General features: G+C 36.7%; 1 protein-coding gene across 1 annotated transcript in view; it reads left to right on the plus strand.

The window, feature by feature from the left end:
* ZDHHC17 (zinc finger DHHC-type palmitoyltransferase 17) overlaps positions 1 to 16,563 on the plus strand; it is a 113,884-nt gene extending 97,321 nt beyond the window's left edge. Inside the window, exons 12-17 of the mRNA XM_043966463.1 lie at positions 11 to 73; positions 3,277 to 3,370; positions 4,340 to 4,423; positions 6,721 to 6,878; positions 10,499 to 10,593; positions 13,571 to 16,563. Coding sequence (XP_043822398.1) covers positions 11 to 73; positions 3,277 to 3,370; positions 4,340 to 4,423; positions 6,721 to 6,878; positions 10,499 to 10,593; positions 13,571 to 13,709 — 633 coding nt within the window. The 3' untranslated portion in view covers positions 13,710 to 16,563. The remainder of the gene's footprint in view (positions 1 to 10; positions 74 to 3,276; positions 3,371 to 4,339; positions 4,424 to 6,720; positions 6,879 to 10,498; positions 10,594 to 13,570) is intronic.

The raw sequence follows: 16,563 nt of genomic DNA on the forward strand, positions 1-16,563 counted from the left end.
CCATCCAAAGACAATAGTTGAACTTGCAGAAACAGGAAGTCTGGACCTCAGTATATTCTGCAGTACCTGTTTGGTAGTATTCTCTCTCTCTTTTTAATCTAAAATGTAAAATAATATGATGAATATGGAAGCATGTTAAGTTAGAGTAAGAAAACACACCATTATGTTGTATTTTTTTAAATATACAATTTTTTTTTCAAGCCCAGTAGTAAATCAACCACGGATTCAATACAATAACATTTTCCCAGAATGGGTTAGATTTGGATGGCATTGGCTTCAACTGCTCTATGCAGTTTCCATCATTATTGTACCATTAATGTCCTAAGTTACCATCCAAAGCCATGTATGGTTAAGCTGTTCAGTTCATCCAAATCTGTGCCTTAATATAAATGAGAAAATATATTGCTGCTGTTTATCTGTATTAATTTGACTAAGCTATATAATAGCTTTTTAAATAGTAGTACTATTTTTTTCATGTTTTAACTATTTGATTCCTATCCCATCCTATTTGTGTATAAAGTCCCATATTATGCACAACTCAACTAGTCCATTTGGTTCTTTGCATTAATCTGAAAATATCTCCAATTTTTATGTTAAATTTATGGTGTTGACAACATTCTTTTGTATTTCCAGACATGCTTACAAAAGGTTTTTGCAGACATGCTCATTTCCTCTCTGACTGTACATTTAACAAAGACTGCAATTTAAAAGATTATCCTTTTTTCCTCAACATTTACAACCAGCCTTTCATGCGCTGCTTTTCAGGAGAAATAGTGTTCTGTCCACAAAACCAAGAACATGTTGCCAACACAGTTCCCATATGGTGAACAAATTATTTATACAGTATTTCAGCATGAATGACATAAAAAAATACATCCATATTTAGTGGCAAGAATGAGCCTTGTTGTTGGTCATTAAAAAGTATGAACCCATTATCTTTAATAAGTTATATACTGATTACTGAATTCAATGATAGCAAAATTAAGTTCTTACAATAATAATAACAGAAATGTTCATTTATTACCTGCTGAAAGTCTTCCTCTCCTTCAAATCTCACATCTCTGCTGAGAACTCTCTCCGTCCAGATCATTCCCTTTTTTGGATGCCCATTTCTTAGTCTCACTGGTGTTATGATTATTTGCACATAGGTCTTATCCTTTCAGTTTATTAATCTTTTTAGCTTTTTAATTTGGTTCTTTGTTTGGTTTGGGGAAATTAGAATTTTGTGATACAGATTTACAATGATTTTGTTTTTGGCATCAGAGACATAGTCAGAAAAGTGATTTTTAAAAATATATGTATTAAGGAGCAGCTGGGTGGCACAGTGGATAGAACACTGGTCCTGGATTCAGGAGGACCTGAGTTCAAATCCAGCCTTAGACACTTGACACTTACTATGTATGTATGTATGTATTTTGGGGGCAGCTAGGTGGTGCAGTGAATAAAAGCACAGTCCTGAATTCAGGAGGACCTGAGTTCAAATTCAACCTCAGACAGTTGACACCAGCTGTGTGACCCTGGGCAAGTCACTTAACCCTCATTGCCCTGCAAAAAACAATCAAAAAAACACCCAAAAACATATTTTTCCAGAGTAGAGAAATAAATAAGGACAGAGAACTTGTTTTGCCCATCATCTCCCCCACAGTACTGAGTACATTTTCTTCTGTGCGTCCCCCAAAATGTCTACAGGCTTTAAAAGATGAAAAGTTTTCTTGAAAAGTATTTAGATCAAGGTTTTATTTTTTTAAAATGATGGTTTAGACACCCAAAAATCCTGTATCAGTTTTTTAAAGCAAATTTTAATTTATCTATTTTATAAACTTATATTTTTATTTCCAGATTTTGTCTTAGCTTGCTTGTTTCTTGTTTTTTATTTTATTCCTTACTCTCAGTACGTAGCAGTCTTCTATGGCTGGTTAAAATTAGGTTTCGCTACTACTTGAAACTTTATAACTCAATGCAATGGACCTCAAACTTACTTAGGTCACTGATTGATTTGGCAGTGCTACTCTATAGACTGCCTGCCTCACCCATTCTTAACACAGTAAAATAATTTTAAAACCACATCCAAATTAATGGTACCTTATCGGTACTTTCCAAACACTAGTAAGAAGCATCATAAGTAAAATTTGTTTCTGCATACATTAGTAGTAAGCATTGTCATATTATAAGTATTGACACTACCAGAGACCAGCCCTTTCAGAACATGAGTGACTTGGGTATATTCTTTACATTGTTATTTGTGATGGCTTCATATTGCCAGTGTTCATAAGCATACTCTCAGTTTCATATAGTTTCAAATATTAAAAATAGCTTACTATTGGGACAGCTAGGTGGCACAGTGGATAGAGCACCGGCCCTGGATTCAGGAGGACCTGAGTTCAAATCCGGCCTCAGATACTTGACACTTACTAGCTGTGTGACCCTGGGCAAGTCACTTAACCCCAATTGCCTCACCAAAAAAAAAAAAATAGCTTGCTATTATAATAGAGAACATTTTCTTTCCTTGCCTTTTGAGGTCTGAGGTTTTTAATCGTTTCCTATAAGTCAGTAATGTCCAAAGCTTCTCTAAAACCTAAGCACTTCCCCCATACTTCCTTAGGTACTTAGGAGCTTCAGCAGGAGAAATGCTGCTTCTTAGGCACAGGTCTTGAGAGGGAAAGTTAACAAGAAACAGATATAAAAACCATTTTCATTGTAAAATTTGTTACTTTAGAGAAAATGTTTACATTTTTAGTGACTCGGACTCAAATTCTTTTACATATCCTCATGGTGGTTTTTTTGTTTGTTTCTTCATTCTTTACTTTTTATTAAAGCATAAACTAATGTCCCCACTAAAAAAAAAAAGACCAAACAAATTTCACTGCTAGTTTTCATTGAGAAACAGTTCACAAATTTGGTGTGTTTTTATCCATCAGAAGCTGAGAGATGTGGATAAATTGTAGTAAATCAGTTACAATGGCAGTTCAACAGCTGTGTTCAGAGCACTATGCCAGGGTCTAAGGGAGATAAAAAATTTAGATGAGTTGGGACCTGATGTCATTAGCCAACATCATCTTTTTAATCTTTTGGTTTGGGAAATTAGAATATTGTGATGCCAATTTAAAGTGATTTTCTTTTGTTTTTATCAGCTAAAAATCTTGGCTTCAGAGATAGTCATAAAATTAATTTTTTTATATTTGTATTTTTCCAGAGTAAATAGAATAAGTTGTTTAGCTTTTCCTTTTTCTTAGCTACAGGGCTTATAATTCTACTTTAAAATATACCTTTTAACAGATACGGAAGCCAGTGAGGTCCAAACATTGTGGTGTATGCAATCGATGTATAGCAAAATTTGATCATCATTGCCCATGGGTGGGTAATTGTGTAGGTAAGCATGTTGGTAATTGTTTAAATATGGTGCCCATTTCAATTCAATGAGCCTTTGAAAAGAAATATTAGAATAGATATTAGAATAGAAATATTAGAATACTCCAGTCCACTCTTTGGTTAACCGATAAACTGAGTTGCTGGGTCCTGCCCTTATCTGCTGTCCCCTCCCTTCCCCCAGCCATGCACAAACCCTTTTCCCGATTGTCCTACCTAAGGTAGCTTAGTTGAGAGAGAATTCCTGAGGTTGAGGGAGTGTCAGTGTTAAAGAAGAGTCTTGATTTGGAGGAGAATTCAGACATTGCTATACCCCCCCCATATGATGTCCAGATTCTCATTATTTTATACTATTATCCAATAACTAGATTGCAGAGAATGAAAATACAGTGTTTATTGAAAACAAATAAGAAGCAAAGAGTCAAAGAAGGAAATTTCTTACACCTCCAGTATGTCAGACAGCCAGAGCGGAAGAAGATTGGTCAAGTATTGTCAGGTCACATGGCCACCAGATGAATATGACATAGCAGAGTAATAGCAAATGAAAAAAAAATTGATGGGAATATAGGGGACATGGTATCCAAGAAAGGTACAGAAATGGAAAGAAAAACTTTGAAAAATTGACTAAAGAATTTGTTTAAATAGTTTAATTAGCTAATCCCTCCCCCCTCTCCTCAAGAGTAATGAGAGAATCTTAAGTGTTTTTTCTTTGCTTCATTAGGAATATTTTTCCAGTATGAATGTGATAGCTATATTTTCATATGTGATAATGAAGATTTCTTATTGCTTTGAGAGCCTTTATTTAAAGATCATTGTTTTCAAAAATAGTTATATGGTAGCATAATTGTTGGAGTGATTGCTCTGAACCATCTCCATTTTGTATTATATGCCAAGAAGATTTGTCTATCTCTTGGTTGAAATTTGATTTTTTTTCTTAGGGGTGGAAATTGATTGCTTCTCTGTTACTCCCTAGGAGCAGGCAACCATCGCTACTTCATGGGCTATTTGTTCTTCTTGCTCTTTATGATCTGCTGGATGATTTATGGTTGTATTTCTTGTGAGTATAAATATTGGCTTACATTCTTAAAAGTTAAACTTCTAAGTGCTTGCTTAGGTACTGTTACTTTGTATTTGTCCATGTTATTAAACTATGTTTGGTGCTAATGTTCATGCACTATATCTTTTTGAAAGTTTCAGCATGATGACATAAAACAGTTTATAGTTTGTTTTTAAAGCCTCAAGAATCATGAAATGAATGATGTTGTTTATGTTGCCTGGTAGTTGCTAAAGCAACAAAAAAGTGACCAGTTACCTTTATTAGAACTACCTTTTGAATGTAGTTATGACTAAGCTTGGTCACAGAGAAGATTTGAGAAAATGGACCTTCCTCCATGGGCATGAACTATCATAAATGTTATTAGATAACAGCTGATGTTCTGGTTGATTTTTGCTGGACTTTCCCTACCTTTATTTTATGAGTAAAGACTGATTGGATGGGGACAGAATATATTTGGAAATAACAAGCAAAGGTAACAATAGAAGAAAATTTTTAAAAGAAGTTCTCTTTGATATGACAATTCAGAAAAACTTCCAGGTAGATTTTTTTTTTTTTTGGCGGGGCAATGAGGGTTAAGTGATTTGCCCAGGGTCACACAGCTAGTAAGTGTCAAGTGTTTGAGGCTGGATTTGAACTCAGGTCCTCCTGGATCCAAGGCTTTATCCACTGAGCCACCTAGTTGTACCTCCAGGTAGAATTCTGACATTTTTCATTATCTGTATTGAAAAAAATACTTTGCTGAGGTAGGGGGTAAGCAGGATATTTCAAAATCCTGAAATGTTTTTGAAAATGCATGGGTTTTAGGGGCAGCTAGGTGGCGCAGTGGATAGAGCACTCGCCCTGGATTCAGGAGGACCTGAGTTCAAATCCGGCCTCAGACACTTAACACTTACTAGCTGTGTGGCCCTGGGCAAGTCACTTAACCCCAGTTGCCTCTCAAAAAAAAGGAAAAAAAAAGAAAGAAAATGCGTGGGTTTTGGACTTACATGAATTGATGCTGAGTGAATTGAACAGAACCAGTTGAACATTGTACACAGTATCAGCAGTATTATGGGATGATCAACTATGATAGACTTAACTCTTCTCAGCAACACAAGACAATGCCAAAGGACTTATGGTGGAAAATGCTCTCCACATCCAGAAAAAGAACTGTGGAATCTGAATGCAGATTGAAGTATACTGTTTACACTTTTGTTGTTGCTTTTTTGTTCTTGTTCTTGTTTATTCTTTCTTGCATTTTTTTTTCTCTTTTTATTCTGATCCTTCTCTTACAACATGACTAATGTAGAAATGTTTGACATGATTGTAATGTATTACCTATATCAGATTGCTTGATGGCCTTGGGAGCGGGGAGGGAAGGGAGAGGGGGAGAAAAATTCAGAACTCAAAAAAATATCTTTACATGTAATTGGGGGGAAAAAAATCAAAATAAAAAATTTTTAAATGCATGGGTTTTTTAAAGGTAAGAAAAGTACTCTGTTTTTTTGCATCAATTTGAATTCACCTGATAATATAGCTGTGATAACATAAAGGAAATGTCAGGAGGGTGGGTCATTGCCTTCAGAAAGTAATTTGAAAGAACCTTAAATGAAGAAGCCGGTTATGATATTTCAGAGTGGTAGATACCAAAGTTTGACAGCAACTGGCATAGCAAGATATGTTTCTGCAAGGTTTGAAAAAACTTTGCAAGACAATTTCCTAATTCTTTTCTCCCTGCCCCCACCCCTTACCCCCTAAATAAGTAATAGCATCTCATAGATAAGCTAGAGATACAATCCCAATATATAGTCTACGAAGTTGTCAAAGCTTTACTTAGAAGTGGCTGCCACAATGAGCAAGGAAATCTCTTTATAATGAGCTAACAGGCACCCAGGCAAGCCAGAAGCATCTTTTGGAAACTTTCCTATAGCATTGCATGTGTGCAGCTCAGATCAGAAGTACCACTGCATGACGAAGACGAATAACCTACCAATTTTAAATGGTTTCTAGTCTCTAGTTATAATTTGGGGGGGGGGGCAATTGGGTTAAGTGACTTGCCCAGGGTCACACAGCTAGTAAGTGTTGTGTCTGAGGCCGGATTTGAACTCAGGTCCTCCTGACTCCAGGGCCGGTGCTCTATCCACTGCACCATCTAGCTGCCCCTCTAGTTATAATTTTAATGCTTTTTTCATGAATATATCAAACTGGTTTTTTATTAGTAATAGCCACGCACATTGTTTATGAAAAATCTCAGTAAAAAAATGTAATAGCGTCTTCAGAGCAGTGCCTAACAACTTATGCTTCTGCTTTGGTTACAGATTGGGGCATCCACTGTGAGACTACTTACACAAAGGATGGATTTTGGACATATATTACTCAGATTGCCACTTGTTCACCTTGGATGTTTTGGATGTTCCTGAACAGTATTTTTCACTTCATGTGGGTAGCTGTGTTACTCATGTGTCAGATGTATCAGGTATGAGAAAGCCATTCTCTGTGATTCAATTCTTTGCTGCTTGGAAGTCCTTTAGGACTGATGTAGTCATCTAATAATTCATCTTTACATACTTCTGGTTTACAAAGCCTTTTTCTTAAAACAGTCTTGTGAGTGAGGAATGAATGAATGCATGCACATTTATTAAGTGCTTACCATTTGCAAGGCATTTCATTAGGGCTAGGGATACAAATAGAAAAGTAGCCCTGGTCCTCTTCTCAGGAATTCATATTCTGATAGAACAGGAGGTCCATCTTTTGCTACTTCACTTGTTACAGAACAGGAAACTGAACCTTAAAGAGATTAAATGACTGGCCAAAACAGTGAAACCACTAAGTGTCTGAGCTAGGATTCAAACCCAGGTCTGACATCATCATTCATCTCCCATTCAATATCATGCTTGCTTCTCTGCCATGTTTCTTTCTTTTTTTTTTTTTTGCCATGTTTCTCATGGATCAGCCTCATAGTTACATTGTCTTCTTTTTTTATTTTAATACTGCCCCAGGTTATTAATTGTTTTAAAATTTTATTGAGAGCTGTCTTATTCTTTTGAAACTTTGAAACTGGATTGTTTGTATCTTTAATATTAATTTATGTTGCATTTATTTAGTCACTAGTATTTAAGAATTATCTCAATTTGATTTGGTAGTGAAATCTGCATTACCTAAATGTAGGTTAGCATCATATTCGGTGAAATGGGAAGTTTCATCATTAAAAATGACTAGATAAACTTCTGTGAATAATTTTAATTTGAAAAGTTTATGTACAGGTATACTTTCTTCTTGCCTCTTTGACTCAAGGAGGTACCTATACCTTGATGATACATTTTTCGAAATGATTAACCTCTCTTCCACAATCTCTCATCTTTTAAGTCGCTTTTTATCTCTTAAGAATTTGTTTTCCTACTAAACTTTAAAGGCAAGAAATATATTTATGTATTTTCTTCCTCCTATGTTGTATAGTGCTTACATAATAGGTACTTAATAAATGTTTGAATCAGTTAATGAACAAAACAGACTTTAACATTATCCTGGGTAGTAATTACATGGATTCATGTATGAATTGCCAGAGTTAATATGCCTGTTGTTTGACTAACCAGATTGTTTTCTTTAAGTAGGATTCAATTTGAGTGAGAAACCCCACAGTTTGACAACTGTAGGTTGTGTCTACATGGCATCAACACAGTCCATGGAGATGTAAAAAGCTGAGTGAAGGAATTTAGTGGGAATACAGAATTCTAGATTAAGAATTTGAGGGACTGCTGGGGTCATGTGGTCTGGTCCCCAGTAAAATAACATGCCCAAGATCACTTAGGTAAGAAGTAGGAGAGTAAAGATTTGAATCCAGGTCCTCTGACTCCAAAGCCAGGCCTCTGGTCCACTAAATCATTTTCCTCCTATCTAAATGGACTATTTTAATCCAAATCAACCATTTTTATCACGATTTTGTCATGATTTGTAGGAACATACATTTAGAGCTAGAAAAGTCCATATAGGACAACCAAAAGCAAAATTTAAAGATTAATAAGTAATGCATTTAAATAGATCTTTTTTCCTCTAGTCTTTATCATCTTGGATATTAATCTATTAAAGTACTTTCCTAATCATTATCCTCGTCTTACTCAAGTATTTCCCCTCTCTATCTTTCCTTTACTTAGTTGCGGAAATGACATTCTTGTTTTGTTTTTTGTTTTTTAATTTTTTCAGGGCAATGAGGGTTAAGTGACTTGCCCAGGGTCACACAGCTAGTTAAGTGTCAAGTGTCTGAGGCTGGATTTGAACTCAGGTCCTCCTGAATCCAAGGCCAGTGCTTTATCCACTGTGCTATGTAGCTGCCCCAGAAATGACATTCTTAAAGCACAGATTTGACCACATCACTTCCATACTTCCATTTGACATGAGTTCTCTCTTTTCCCTTACTCTCCATCTTAAAATCCCATGTCATGTCCTCAGCTCTTTCCCTCTTTATCCTCAGTGTCTAATAAAGAGGGTGCCCTTTCTCCTTGCAAAGGCCAGCCCCTCTACATGTTCACTTGTTCCTCTCCTCTCCCAACTTTTCCAATAGATTACAACCTAAATAATCTCCCCAGGTCTCCAAATCTTCAGCCTGCCTTAGGATTATTTCCTTCAGACATGTCAAGTCTCCTCTTATCTTTCAAAAAGCAAAACAAAAAAATCCTTCACTAGACTCTTGATCTCTTCAGGCTATCACCCTAAATCTGTTCCTTTTTTCAGCCAAGTTCCTTCAGAGAGCTGCCTCCATTATCACTCTTTTCAGCCCTTTGGAGTCTGACTTCTAAACTTATCACTCAACTAAAACTTCTCTCTAATTAACAATAATAAAATAATTGCTGGATCTGATAGTATTTTTTTCAGTCCTCATCCCTTTCAGTCTATGTAGCACATTTACTTTTTACCTCTCTCTTCTTTTAGATATGTTCTTCTTCCTGTGTTTTTGTAGTAATACTCTCTCTCAGGTCTCTTCCCACCTATCTGATTACTCCTTCTCAGTCTCAGTTGCTGGCTTATCATCTATAATATTCTTCCTAACAGTGGATATAGCCCAAGGTTATGTCCTAGGCTCTCTTCTCTTCTCCCTTTCCTTTCTAGGTAACCTCAATGTCATCTCTATGTATATGACTTACAGATTTCCATATCCATCCCTAGTTTGCCTCCTGATTTCAGCTGCACAACACCAGATGTTCTGGAGACATCTCAAACTCACATTGTCCCAAACTGAAAGGCATCCTCACCTTTCTTACAGTCTTTGAGTCTTGTAACCTTGGTGTTATTCTGCACATGTCATTTTCTCTTGCCCCACAGAACCAATCAGTTGCTAAATCTTGGTATTTATACCTCCACAAGATCTCTCACATCTGACCCCCTTTCTCTGCTTACATTTCCCTCCTCACCTCATATGTAAATTACTGCACCAGCTTCTAGGTTGCATTCATTGCTTCAAAACTCTCCTCTCGGGCAGCTAGATGGCTTAGTGGATAAAACACCGGCCCTGGATTCAGGAGGACCTGAGTTCAGATCCAGGCTCAGACACAATACTTACTAGCTGTGTGACCCTGGGAAAGTCACTTAACCCTCATTGCCCCGCAAAAAACAAACAAACAAAGAAACAAAAAACCCTCTCCTCTCTACTTTATCCTACACACTCATCTGACCATGCCACTTCTAGTGGCTTCCTGCTACCTCTAGGATCAAATGGAAACTCCTCTGTTTGGCTTTTAAAGCCCATCACAACCAGGCTCTGACCTGTCTTGTTGATTGACTAATTGCAAGCTCTACTTAAGTTTTACCTCTAACAAGAAACCTATTGTGAAAACCAGGGCTATTCTAATCCCCCCTAGTTGCTTCCTACCCATTCCCCCCAAATTACTCATTATCTGTTCTTGTCTATATTTTTGTGTATTTGGTCTTCAGCGTACATAGAGTGTAGGCTCTTTGAGGTCAGATGTTTAGCTTTCATATCTCCTGCATCTAATCCAGTGCCTCCCCCAGAGTAATTAAACACCTAAGAAATGCTTGTTCATTGATCAAAAATTTATTTAAATGTTCAGATGAATTAATAGTTAACTTTTTTCTTTCTCGTAGATATCATGTTTAGGTATTACTACAAATGAAAGGATGAATGCCAGAAGATATAAGCACTTTAAAGTTACAACAACATCTATTGAAAGCCCTTTCAAGTAAGCAAGAATTAATGTATTTTGTATGTTTTCCTTTATTTTGCTAGATTGGGGGGGGGGGGCGGTGAGGCAATTGGGGTTAAGTGACTTGCCCAGGGTCACACAGCTAGTAAGTGTTAAGTGTCTGAGGCCGGATTTGAACTCAGGTCCTCCTGAATCCAGGGCCAGTGCTCTATCCACTGCTCCACCTAGCTGCCCCTTTGCTAGATATTTATAAGATTTTTTTTTACTGTTTAGCAAATTTCCTATAGCTTCTAGGAATTTATGTTTGAAGCTAAGTTATAAATTGCAACACTGGAAATTTGCCTTTCCATGGGAACACTTTTTTTTTTTTTTTGTGGGGCAATGAGGGTTAAGCGATTTGCCCAGGGACACACAGCTAGTAAGTGTCAAGTGTCAGAGGTCGAATTTGAATTCAGGTCTTCCTGGGGCAGATAGGTGGTGCAGGTAGATAAAATTTTAGCCCTGGATTCAGGAGGACCTGAGTTCAAATCCGGCCTCAGACACTTGACACTTACTAGCTGTGTGACCCTGGGTAAGTCACTTAATCCTCACTGCCCCCCACACAAAAAGAGAATGTTTGAATTCCGGTCTGCCTGAATCCAGGGGGCCGGTGCTTTATCCACTGCACCACCTAGCCACCCCTGGGAACACTTCTTTTTGGCCATGTTATTTTAGTCTAAAATTTCTTTTAGAAATATTGCTAGCATTCTGGGTAAATTTTCCCTCACAATTAAATTAAGTTAATTTAATAGTGCCTGATCACAGAAGTAAATTCAAATTTCATGGTCTTGTCAGTGACATTTTGGTGTCTAAATAAAAGTGAATTACTTCCATTATGTTCCTGAGTGTTAGCTTGGGCTGTGCATTCAGGTATACTTTGTTACAGTCCTATCTGCATCTTCCTTTAAACAAAAACTAAAAGCTTGCAGACTTAAGAAAGGAAAACTGAGAAAGGATAAGACTTCTCTCCTGGGGGAAATTGATTTGTGGAAGTAAACCTACCTCTTTTGCAGAGTTGTAATTGAAAGCTTGCACTTGCATGTTCTTGTACCCTTTACTGTTTGGGTTTTTTTTTTCCTTTTCGTTGTTATTCTTTTAACTATCTGTCAGGTACTTGCTTCTGCATATTTTGTCTTATACATTTTCTCTTAAGTTTTGAAGAAATTTATTTCCTTCAGTTGCTAAAATCACTAGGGTTTTTTTTTCCATTTATTTATCGGGATTTCTCCCCCCCCCCCCCAAACCAATCATACAATAACCTGGGAAAGCTGTTATGCAACTGTTTTTGAAATAGCAATTTGACACGACCTGTTAAAGAAATGTATATTAAAACCCTTTATAGCATTGTTATATAACTATTAAACTAGTAAAACTAAGAAAACTGATAAAATTGAATTTTGTGACTATATAGACACACAGACTTACTCATTGTAAATTGGTTTTGACTTTGTGAATGGCAGTCATTTAACATTTAATGTTTAACAGATAGATGGCATAGTGGATAGAGTGCTGGGCCTGGAGTCAGGAAGACCTGAGTTCAAATCTGGCCTCAGACATTTACTAGCTGTGTGATCCTGGACCAGTCACTTAACCCTGTTTGCTTCAATTTTCTCATCTTTAAAATGAACTGGAGGAGGAAATGGCAAACCACTCCAGTATCTTTGCCAAGAAAACCCCAGGGTGATGAAGAGTCAAATACAACTGAAATAACTGAAGAACAAAAAAACATTTAACAGTATAACAACAGATTGTCCATTTTGGTTGACCCAGTTTAGCAGTTGCTTTTTGATAGGCTAGATCCCCAAAGAAAGAAGGAAACGGGGAAAAATACAATTATATAACAGTTGGTGGTTATAAAGCCCTTTATATGTTGTACATTATCTCACTTGATTTTTACCAATCTTGTGGGATAGACGGTAAAAATAAAATTCTTTTACAGTTAAGGAAATTGGGGCAGCTAGGTGGTGCAGTGAATATAGTGAAGGAAATTGAGACTTCATTTAAATGACTTGTTCAGTGTCACACGTATAGAAAAGGGCTCCAACCTAGGAATTTTGATAGTTAATCCAAGTGCCCCCTTGTACCTCATTGCCTCCAGAATAGTATGTTCTACATGGCTTAAGGGTGGTGACCTCATGGGGAAGAGACTACTCTTTCCCTGAAGACAAAGGCAAGTCTGGGTACCTAGGTGTGGTTTAATCCCATGAGTTCCCTTAGCTAAAGTAAAAAATCAATCTCCATTCCTTTTGTTCCCTTGGACTTGTCCCAGACAAGATTAGAATTTCCTCAAGAATTGGACTTTCTGGAGTGGGGAGTGGGCAGGTAGGGAGGGGCTGAAACTGATCTCTGGATTCCCCCCATACCCGCCCCCAAATTCATTATTAATAATTATTTTCTCATAATGGTCTCCATTTTGAGAGTAACTAAAAGGCCTTCCTGAAAATCTTTTACTTACCTAAAAGAATTAAAGAATTGTACCAATATATCTATCTTTGAGTAGTTCCCATCACTAGCATTGAGAGTAAGGAAATTGGTTTCAACAGCTGTTAATACAATACACATTTTTTTTTTTTTGGGTGAGGCAATTGGGGTTAAGTGACTTGCCCAGGGTCACACAGTTAGTAAGTATCAAATGCCTGAAACTGGATTTGAACTCAGGTCCTCCTGAATCCAGGGCCAGTGCTCCTCCCCAGAGAACCATCCGTTGTAACGATTTTTTTAAAGAGAAAGTTGTTCAGCAAAACTAACCATCACATCACCCAAATCTGGTAGTTTACGCCATGTTACACACCCCTAGTATACCTCCCTCTCTTTCCCCAATTTCTCTTTTTTGGGCCCGTGCTTGGTCATTGTAATTTTCCAGTGTTCCATTTCAAAATATGACAATAGGCATCTCAAGTATACCCAGAGTGGTACTTTGGGCTCCTGCAGTGAAGTGTTACACTAATGGACATTTTATGCTTTTGTTTCCTAGCCATGGATGTCTAAGAAACATTATAGACTTCTTTGAATTCCGATGCTGTGGCCTCTTTCGTCCTGTCATTGTGGACTGGACTAGACAGTATACGATAGAGTACGACCAAATTTCAGGATCTGGCTACCAGCTTGTGTAGCACCCCCGTTATCCTGTGAGCGAGTCTTCTCTGAGTGACGCCTGGAAATTGTGTCTGGCTGTTTCTCTCTCACTCGAATCCACACCCTTTGAACAACAGCATGCTCTGTGTAGGGCTAACCCTGAATCTTACAGCACCTTCTCTTCATCAGTCAGCTTTCTTAATAAAAGCAAGTGTGGACAGAACACACTGCCACTGCGGAAAAAGGAGAAAGACCATCACCGGGCCAGGACTTATTTTAATGTGGGATTTCACCGCATCCTCACCTTTTTGGTTTCATTCTCATAATACTCTACACAAGAAGCACCGCTTAAGTAAAAAGTTGGTGGAGGCTACACAGGTCAGAAATAATTTGATTCAAGTGAAGTTAAGATTTATAGTAAAATACTAGATTTGATGATGCAGGTTGATGTTGATAACATTACATTTAGTTCTAGTGCTGGGGTCTTCATTCACTTGAGTATTATGTACATTGAAAAATGTACATTTTAAGACTATGACGAAAATCATGTCATTTTATTTGGGATCCACTGTTCAGACTGCTGTTGGAGGATGAATGGCACAACAAAATAATGTTCACGAGGAATGTGCTGCATATGGTTTATTCCTATCAGCTGCTATAAGGCTGATCTAGTTATAGTACAGTGAAATAATTGGAAACACTTTTTTCTGAGGTTGTGTGGTCTGATAATACCTTGCATGAGTACAGTTACGTCAGTTTCCTTTGTTTACACTTAAAAGCCCTTACACGGTGCATGATACGCCTCTGAATGTGTATGTTAGAAGATACAGTCCAGTGAACAATAAATTGGAATTTAATTTGATATGTTGAATATCATAGCAAGAGTTTTTCAAAATTATGTTACCTGAACACTGGAAGTAGTCCAGATACAAAAACAAAAAAACAAAGGAAAGGTGACATTTTCAAGGAAAACCATATAAGTAGAATCAAAGAAGTGAGTGAAAAAGTTCAGTGACCTGAAGAAATGGCTTTCTTTCCTGTTAGTTCCATGTTGCAATATAAATTGTAGGCAAAATAATGAAATTCAGCAAAAAAAGGAGATGATCCCTGCAGATAGCATATGTGAATAACAGAAAACCTAGTGGTTCCTTCTGATGACTTGTCAGCAAGTGGAATTTAGCCCCTAAATGTAGCTAAATGTTCACAAATTGAATGTTTTTAGAAAATTTTTAAGCTATCTGAAAGAATTTCAGAAAGGCTTTTTACTGTTTGATGTGATGCACTGATCATTTTTGGTTACAGCATTTCATTATACTCATGGTGAACTTTAATTCACTGCTTTCTTAACTATTGTTTACAGAGTGAGACTTGGTTTGAGTCCTCTTTAAGTGCTGTAGCAAACTAGTGGTTCGAGAACCTGTGAGAAGAAATGAGGGAGGGGTGGGAGGGAGGGGAGACTGATAACAGATCCTAGACCAGTGTAAAGAATGTGTATCTGTATATAAATAATTTATCAAATAGTTTTCTCTTTGTGAGTGCGTGTGGTAGTATATTTAAAATTGCTCATTTCATTTTATCCAACCAAAAAGAATAGGAAAATATCTAATGAGCTTCTAGTGATGTTCAGTATTGCTGTGAATAGGCATTATACCCCGCAAGTTCACTGCATGTCTTATGCTTGGTAAAATTAGCATTTCCTGTAATATGGAAATTACAGGTATTAAAGCAATCTAGTGGTATTCCCGCCCCTTGCCTTAGTAAGAGGAGCAGTGAAATTGTAAATAGTTAATGTTCAGTATTTGCAAGTACCATTTTTTTTTCTCTAGCTGTTTCTTTTATCACAAGACACACAGCAAAAATTCAACCTTGAAACCTGAAAGTTTTAATATTGGAAAATTGACATCTATATTTTAGTTTTAGAAAGGGAAGAAATGCGTAGAGGGGTGGCAACAGAGCCGTACGATTTTCTCATAGAAGGTCAAACAACTGGTGAATTTTTAAAATGTCTCTGCTATTTTTAATTATTCATTGGGGAAAAACCTCAGATAATTTTTTTAATTCAAAAGTTATTTATAAAATGCTAGAATTTATTATTTTAACTTTTTATATTTTGAGTCAATTCACATAAAGACTCAGTTGCAATTTTTACATTTTTATCAATGGTTGAGAAACAATGTATAAATGTAAGTGGTTTGACCAAATTTGGATGAGTATTGTTACCATGGTCTTTCTCTGTGGTACAATATTCTTTCTATATGTTTAAAAAAAAAAGACTAGACGAGCTTGTCTTTCAGAATAACAGAAATGTCCATTGAATTCACAAGTACCTAGAAAAATATTCTGGATTTAGAGCAAATGCTGATATTTATCTTCCATCACAGAGTATGGTGAGATCTCTAATCCTGAAATGGTCAGAAGGCCAAGAGCCAACTATGCAGCAGTGTACCGTCCATAAAATTATTTTAGGGGCCTTATTTGTAGGGAACCCGCTTACCCACTTCAGAATTTTGTGGGAAGTTGATCCAGACCAAGAATAGTTCAGATCAGCTGCATTGGACATATTTTAAGTAAGTAGGAATTTAGTCAGTCTCAGCCCTGAATGTGTATCATTTCTTTGAAGGTTTTTATGTTCTTGTGTCCACCGAAGTTAATTTCAGATACTAATGTGCACAATACTGCATCACTACATCTTAGCTATGGATATTTTGGTTTTATATTTTGTTTATTTATAACTGTGCCAAGTATTATTTTACTACTGTCAGGATCTTGTTGTGTTACATTGTGGAACAAAAACCCTGTAAAATGTTTAATAAATTAGCTCTCCTTACATAAATTAAATCTGTCAGATTTTTGTAAATTATTAATCAAAATAAATATTGACTATTAAATATA

This window comes from Dromiciops gliroides, chromosome 5 (assembly GCF_019393635.1).
Source record: "Dromiciops gliroides isolate mDroGli1 chromosome 5, mDroGli1.pri, whole genome shotgun sequence".
Taxonomy (NCBI): Eukaryota; Metazoa; Chordata; class Mammalia; order Microbiotheria; family Microbiotheriidae; genus Dromiciops; species Dromiciops gliroides.